General features: G+C 36.7%; 1 protein-coding gene across 2 annotated transcripts; it reads right to left on the reverse strand.

Moving 5' to 3' along the window:
- Window positions 1–839: 839 nt before the first annotated feature.
- LOC21403412 lies at window positions 840–4,239 on the reverse strand. Of its 2 annotated transcripts, none has more exons than XM_010110482.2 (2): window positions 4,111–4,239; window positions 840–3,768 (listed from the first exon to the last, which is right to left on the reverse strand). In XM_010110482.2, exons 1-2 carry the CDS (start codon window positions 4,142–4,144, stop codon window positions 1,037–1,039), a joined length of 2,766 nt encoding a protein of 921 aa, XP_010108784.2. In that variant the 5' UTR covers window positions 4,145–4,239; the 3' UTR covers window positions 840–1,036. The 2 variants fall into 2 exon arrangements, with proteins under 2 accessions (XP_010108784.2, XP_024029483.1); XM_024173715.1 differs by having other exon boundaries at window positions 840–3,779.
- Window positions 4,240–8,229: the final 3,990 nt, after the last annotated feature.

The raw sequence follows: 8,229 nt of genomic DNA on the forward strand, positions 1-8,229 counted from the left end.
TTAAAGGTTTATGGTTTTTTTTTTTTTTTTTTTTTTTTTTTTTTTTTAATTAAATAATCAGGAACGACTGTTTTGCTAGAAATCAGGAACGACTTGGTGAACGAGAAAATTGTCTAAACCTGTCGAATCAATCAGTAGCTGGTTATGATTCAAGGGCTTAGCAACTACGCCATATAAAAAGCACATCAATAATTAACTGCACCAAGATTTCACTAATTTCGTAGGCCCGTGTAGCATTTGACTCATAACGTTCAAGATCAGGAACGACTGTTTTGCTAGAAATCAGGAACGACTTGGTGAACGAGAAAATTGTCTAAACCTGTCGAATCAATCAGTAGCTGGTTATGATTCAAGGGCTTAGCAACTACGCCATATAAAAAGCACATCAATAATTAACTGCACCAAGATTTCACTAATTTCGTAGGCCCGTGTAGCATTTGACTCATAACGTTCAAGAGTGTATTGATTCGAGTGCGTTTGGTTCAATGATTCATGTCATGGTTTGAATCATAATTCATGACTCGTTATAATGTTTTCTCTCACAAAAAATACGCGTAAATCGAGAATGATTATGAAGTTATCAATCAAAAGTTCCCGAATTGATTTCGATCAATATGAACTCGTTAGCATAATTAAGTGAATCATCTGAAATCCGTTTAAAGTTATTTGTTCCTCCAAAGTCGAGAGAGGGCAAGCCTTCCTCAAACTTCGAACGTTTAGATTATAAGTCGAAATAGAAACTGTTCTCCATAATTTTGTTTGTTTGTTACTTGGGATACAATATTCAAAATTGCATATTGGGTTCTCAAAAATCAGAACAGAGACGAAACATAAGATTGTGGGCTCAATATTGATCTCTATATGGTAAAAACCTTGAGCATCTAGTCACATAAGCCTACAACCGGACGTTCATCTGTATCAACTATCAACGAAAATTCCTACGACTCCATACAAAAAACATAGCTATACCAAATCACTGGCTAATACAACTAACTGGGGCATTGTGTAACAGCAGTATCTAAACCTTGCTCACTCCCTAAGACGACGATCCAACCATTGCGCTCACCTTCTTCGACAGGCCTTTTATCTCCTTCTGTAATTTCGACTTGATTGTGGGCGTCACTTCGCCTTCCGTATCTTCCAGCATTGAGGAAATCATCTCCAGTTTTTGCTTCACGAAGCCAAGGTCGGATTGCCCACTGCCATTTGCCGGCAACTTCGACGGCTTCTTTCGGGTCTTGACATTACTTTGGCTGGATATGTTACTCAGTTCTGGAGACTTGTACTCGCCCGAGTGGTACTGGAGACGAAAACTAACATCGGCAGAGACGAAAGGGCAGTCCTCCTTAGAATCATTGTAAGCTACATCCGCATCAGAGCTCTTAACAAAACAAACTCGAGCAAAGAAATTGTCGTAGAACATATCTGTTTCTTTTTCATCCAGTTTCCCGTATTTACTATAAATTCGGATAAGATCAGCCTTAGTGGGTAGCGCAGATCCTAGTCCGAATGTTGCAAAAAGGTAAGCAGGTGAATTTGTTTCCTCAACAGTCTTTTTGTCCAGTGTCTTCTCCTTCTTCTTCTTCTTAATCTCTGGAGTTGCAGTTTCTTGCTTTGATTTTCGCCTACCGGACGACTTTCCATCAAGAGTTTCGACTGCTCGCTTTTCTTTCTCCTTAGACACGCCTGAGTTTGGTTTGTTTTTGGGAGACTTTTCAGCAGGCTGCTTTGGATCTTCTACCTGGGACCCAGAAACAGAATCTAATGTTTTTCTCTTCCTACGAGATCGAGGTTTGTTGTATAGTTTGTAGTTGGACCCATTAAGGTAGACTGAGTTTCTGAATACAGACATAAAGTCAGAGACCATATCCAGAGGTTTCTTTCCCCTTGGGTTGGCAGCTGCAGACCGGACTTTAGAGAGAAATTCATTTGCTGGGACACTAGTTTTGGAAGGGTCAACAATGTTGTCCTGATTTTGGGTTGGGGCCTTCAGAACAGGACTTGAGCCGTGAGATGTCTCGTCAACCAGACCAGGTTCTGTAGAGACTTTTTTTGGAAGCATCTCGGACGAGCTACACTTCAAAAGTTGGGGAGAAACGATATTTTGGTCCCGAGATATGTCAACTTCTTCTCCTGCTGTGTCTTCAAAGGAAACTTTGACTTCATTCTCGGCGTCTCTTCTCCTTTTACTACTCACATTTGTGAAGGGAGGGGACAAGTACTTGCTCTTCTTTTTTTCCCTAACAGACGAGCTCTTTTCAAATTGTTCTTTGTCCACACCGTCATCACTCTTCAAGCTACGGTTTTCCGATTTCAAGTTTCCTGAACCAGAACCACCCCCAGCTTCATTTTTGCTCTCACCATCATCATTTTCGAAGTCCATCGCAGCATTTTGCTTAGGCCTTCCCTTTGAAGCAGAGCCCTCTTTAGTTTTCTCCTTTGCCCGACTCTCGTCTTTCTTAGCACTGCTGTCATTGCTGATACCAGCACGTTTCCTCTTCCCTTTTGGGGAGGTCAAACTGATCTCATCGTGATGATCCAATTCCCCTCTGGATTTCCTCCTCTTTGCTCCTGAAGACGGTGCTAATTTCTCCAAGTTTGTTTCTTTTATACCAATAAGATCAGCAATAGATCTCTCTTTTTTTTTTGGAGTTTTCCTACTTTCCGAAATCACGGGGTTACTTCGCAACCAAGATTCATCAGTCTGGACAGTACTAACATCTATTGCCATAGGAAGCCAGTCTTCAAATGGCCCTTGGGTTGGAGCTTCGATTGATTTCTCACCATCGTCTAGGCCATGAATTGGGTTGGGATCATGGTACTGAGGCAATTCATAACCCCCTTTTGCGCGATAAAAAGCAGACAGCCGACTCTTTAACACCCTGAGCTCAAGCGCATTGGTTACATAAACAGCCTGAGTAACACGTTTTAGCTCAGAAAGAAGCTCTGATGGCTCAATCAGAACATCTGTAAACTTCCTAATTTCACCCTCAGGCACAAGAGTCCCCTGCTTAATCCCTGCATTCTCCGCCACCAATTGATCAAGTCCTGTTCGGTTCTCTTTCGGTACACAAGAGCAAACCATCTTCAACTCCAAAACTCTACCAATCTCATCCACAGCCTCCTGCACAGCACTGACAAAAGTCTTCATGCTACTTTGCTTCAACATCTCCTCGTAGTTTTCCTCGAAAGGCTTTAGCTGAGATGGTTGGCACCAAGCGAAGGTTCCGTCACCAAAGTAAGCCACAAGATTTCGTCCTTTGGATTTAATTTTCAACGCATAATCCGACGCATATGAAGGATCATAAATCTGCCCAGGCCACCATGGATGGCTCTTAATTTTACCCCAAACGAAATCGCCCACACAAAACTTATCTCCTTCACCATCCAAGTCCTCTAATTGCACATCTTCACTTTCATTCACACCCCCAACAGAGGCCTCAGCTTTCCCAGAAGGACCATTCCCATTTTCATTCAAAGAAACGCCATTTTCTTCAAGCCCGTCCTTTTCACCAACCTTCCCTACTTCAACCCCATGTTTAGCCTCAACAAGACCATCTTTTTCAACATTTAAAGAACCCTCTTTTCCCGAAATCTCAGGCTCGCCCAAATCTTTATCCCCATTTTCATGTTTTCCGGACTCTGAATCAAGAGCTCCCATTAGGGTTTTCTCCGACGACGGAGCTAGAGTTTTTGATGATCCTGTCTCAACCGTTCCCATTTCCACAGAAAGATTACTGTCCCCAGAACAAGACTCAACTTCCACGCCTATTTCACAGCTGAAATGGATAAGATCAGAACACAAAACAAGAAAAAACAAGCAAGAAAAACAAGAGAGTGAAATATAAGTTCATATTACGGTTTTTCGTGTTCATACGAGCTCGAAAAATGGAATTTAATATAATAGTAGCATCTAGTTCCCACCATAAACTAAGAATAAAAGTATTAGAAAAGAAAAAAAATATTCGATCAAAGAAACTAACCAAAAAGCTAAAACACGACAGTTTACGATCAAAGAAAGACAAAATATGTATATACACAGATATCATGTATAGATATCATGTATATATATCATAATAAAGAAATATATACAAATATATGTATATCTACCTGAACAAACGGAGGCTAGGGTTTCCAAGTTCATATTTGTGCGTCCGAAGAACGGGATTCTTCAATAGTCAATACAAATAAAATTCCCACAGTAATCTGAATTTAGAGAGAGAAAGTGTGGAATCGAATTGTAAAGGAGAGAGAGAGAGCGAGAGAGAGAGAGAGAATCAAAATTTGAAATGGAGAGAGTGACAGAGAGAGACTGTGAATTTCTCGGAGTGGAAGATTTTAGAACTGAAAATATCGCGTGGGGAGACAAAAAAAAAAGGCGATAAATTGATCGGAAGGCGGTGGATAGGTCCGCTATTTTGGCTTCGTTGTCCTTATCAAAGCGGTCTTTCCACGTTGTTTGTACTATTGGCTCCAAACACATGGGACATCATCGTAAACTCGCGAAAATAAATTGACCGATACTCGCTTTTTGTAGCTGCCGCGTCGCCGGCTTGTGGTAATGGACGGTCGATAGTGGCGAGTATACGGAGTGTAATTTCGACGGTTATAGATTGTGTAAGGAAGAGTTGTAAAAAAGCGACTACGAGTCACGGAAAACGCACACGTGTCAATTTTGCTGACAAAGTGAGTCCCCCTGTAAAGGTATTAAGGTAAAGCGGCTAAAAGACTGCTCTTGCGTTTTATTATTGATGGAAAGCGGTGGAGTTATCAGTTATAGACCTTATGCTTAAAACGGCCGATATATCGAGGCCGCGACGAGTTCTCCGTTAAGACATAAGTAATGGGAGTTGGATTAACATGAGCATCTTAGGTGAAAGCCCTTGACAAAATTTACTCATAAAACACTCTATTTTAATCTTTAAATTAAATTTTTTTACTTGTCAGATTTGTCTAAATTCGTATTAAAAAGTTATAATACACCGCATTGAATTACTCTTTCTGTAAATTTGATTGTTAAAAAAATATAACGGTTAAAATTGAGTGTTTCATCAATAATTTTTTTTAGTAATTTTACTATAAAGAAAATCCAAAATTTTTTTGTTTTTGGATAAAATTTCATAAAAAGAAAATTGCATCTCAAACACTTTTTTTTTTTTTGGCATAATACACATTATGCTTTTAATTTTAATAATTTGTACCTAAATTTTAAATTAGTAGCAATTGAAGTTTAATAGCTAACGAGAGTTATCTAATGCGGAACACGTGATCCGCATATGAAAAACAAAATTCGTCATTATTTTGATAACAACTCGCTAATTAATGAATTTAAATTGCTACTAATTAGAAAGTTCATTGTGCAATTTAGTAAAATTGAACATTTGACCCTGAAACTTTAGTCACTTGTTGAGTTCACCACTTAAACTTTAAAAAGTGGTCTACAAGCCCTGTAAATTTTGAATTGTTAGCATATTCAACCTTTCCCTTTACTTAAGGAACAAAATTGCATAATAAGTTAGAGTAATGCTTGTTGTCCCTGTAAGGCTATATAGCTCCACCATCTCACAGAGGTGAATCTCATATGTGAGACTCACAGTCGTGATTAATATATTTAGGGTCTGTTCGTTTACATTTTTAAGTTATGGTGACTTGAGTGTAGATATTAAGTTGAATTTGAATTATAACTTGAGTTGAAGTTGTAACTTGAGTTTTTGTTTGGTTGTGTACATTTGAGTTATGATATTTGTGGCCATCTAGATCTTTATTTTAGAATATGATATTATCTACAATTGTTGATTAGAACTGCCTTGATAACTTCTTTCTCTCTTTTTACTTGCTCTAACATTTTTGGCTTTGACTGTTTGGTCTCATCTTGGCATATTTACTGCTCAGTCTTTAAAGCTGTCTTTGTTTCATTGGCTCATATTCTCTGTTTAAGGCAATATCATAGCATTACAGGTACTTTTACAAATTGCTGCTCATATTTTCTTCATATCCGTTATTAATATTGAATATATTATGTATTGTTTTGTGTTGTGTACTATAGTATTTAAAAAAATTTCTTTATGTTCTTATGATTGCCCTTTTGTTGTGTCTAATTTCTATTTTCTATTTATTTATTTCATAATCACATATGCATATATGTGTACCCATTTTTGCTTAGCATATTTAATCCTTAGCTTTGTATATGACAATGATGGTTATAATCAGATTTGGTCTCTTGACTTCTATACAATCAGTCCAAAAATTGTTGTCAAGAAATCCCCCTTACTCAAGATTTACCAAAAGGATTTAAATGTTTTTTTTCCTTTTTCCCTCATCATCATCTTCTTCTATAGTATCTGGCAATGATGATCATGATCAATTTTCAGCTGTTCAACTTTATCTAATCTGTTCAAAAATTATTGTGAACAAATCTATCTTATTTGGATTTCAATTTTCTCTTTTCTTTTGACTAAAACAATTTAAATGTTTCTCTATTTTTTTTGTCCCCATTTTTTTTCCCTCACGAAAATTCAAGGGCGTGACATTTCAAATGTCTATTTCCATTTGATTTAAATTCTATCTATTTCCATTTACTAAGTTCTTCCATATTATTTTCTTATGATTTTACAAATTTAATTTCCAATACACCAACAACATCACCTCCACTGTTTTGGTGTTCATTATTTTTTCCGATATACAACTCTTTATTCTTGGACGTTTGCTATTTTTGTTCTAACTATTTAAGCCAAGGTCTATTCCCCTACATGATATATTATGTTGTCTTTTTTTTTTCCGCTCCCCTTCTTAAGGCTTTCATTTTAATTCTCTTCTCTCTTTTTTTCCTCCTTCTCTTCCCACGCCATTTTTTCTCCCGTCTCTTTTCCCTTTATTCTATAAAAGCTTTCTTCAATGTTGTTCCTATGTATTTTTATATCTTATATTTCATTCTTTCCTATGTCATTAGCTTCCATTTTTCCAGCCACTTTTTTTCAAATGAGGCCTAAGCACAAATCAGTTATTTGCTGCCCTGATCCTGCCTTCCTTTACTGCTTTATCTAAGTAAAATGCATGACCATTGTGTATTCTTTACGCAGACAAAATCTGGTGCCTACTCTGCAGTAAAAATCTGATTAATTTTTATGCCTTTATGTAGTTGCCGTTAATTGGTAGCTATAAAATGGTCATAAAAATACAAGTCAATTGATTTGCCATACATTGTTGACAATATTTAATCTAATATCTGAACCACCATCACTATATAAAAATATTACCACATTCACAACTCATCAACATTTTCCCATTGAGCCTTCTTTATTACTTACTTATTTACTGTTGACATTAATCCGTTTTTTGCTTTTACCTTTTATGAAATTGATATAATCAGATGCTATCATAAGAAATCTTCTATCTGTCTGTTGATAGATGAAGCATGGAGTTGAAGATACGAAAATGCAGATATAAATTCTTTTATTTATCTATTTTTTGTTTATAGATTTAATTCGCATGCTATTCTTACATTATTCGTTTCATTTATCCATAATCATATTTTATATTGTAAATTATTATTTGTTGGTAACCGAATCGAATTCGGATGCAGAAGCGTGGGGGGAGGCGGATCGTGTATAACAAAAATTTTCATAAAACCTTTGAGATACTCTATAGATTATATTAATTTATGCACGAATAAATTAATCTCATTAATTCATTTATTAAGAACTCAATTAGAAAAAAATACCTGGAGGCCGACTCAGATGATAACTTGAGTTCTTTGACCTCGAACAATCCTTGCTCTAAAGCTTTGTGTTTAGAAAACCAATGTCTTCCACATCAATTCCTAGAATCCACGAAGACGTGTGTGTGGGCACACATGAGACAAAACGGGTTACAATAAACACGAATTTCGACAAACACCAACGCATGCATGATGTGGAATTTTTAGAGAAAAATTTTTCCTTCACTCTATAGAGAAATTTCGGCCACCTCTAAAATTAGAGCAAAAATTCATTTCAAAAATTGTCTTCCATTCTCTTATTTATAGAGTAGAAGTCAAACTTCTAAAAGGAATCCAATCTCTATCCCTAAGATAAAGCTTGTTAATTATCTCATATTTGAATTTTAAACAAAATCTCCTATTCCCTTATCCCTTAGTGTGGCCGGCCAAGATAGGGATTCTCATCCCTGTGTGGCACCAATATCAGATAGGGAAGGAAGAGAAAATCATCCTTTATCCTGTAGTCCAATTTT

Source organism: Morus notabilis, unplaced genomic scaffold (genome assembly GCF_000414095.1).
Source record: "Morus notabilis unplaced genomic scaffold, ASM41409v2 Scaffold39, whole genome shotgun sequence".
Classification (NCBI taxonomy): domain Eukaryota; kingdom Viridiplantae; phylum Streptophyta; class Magnoliopsida; order Rosales; family Moraceae; genus Morus; species Morus notabilis.

Coding starts and splice junctions, on each gene's coding strand:
- LOC21403412 (XM_010110482.2), bottom strand. CDS start 4,144: ATGAACTTGGAAACCCTAGCCTCCGTTTGTTCAG. Junction 3,769..4,110: donor CCTAGCCTCCGTTTGTTCAG/GTAGATATACAT, acceptor GCTGTGAAATAG/GCGTGGAAGTTGAGTCTTGT.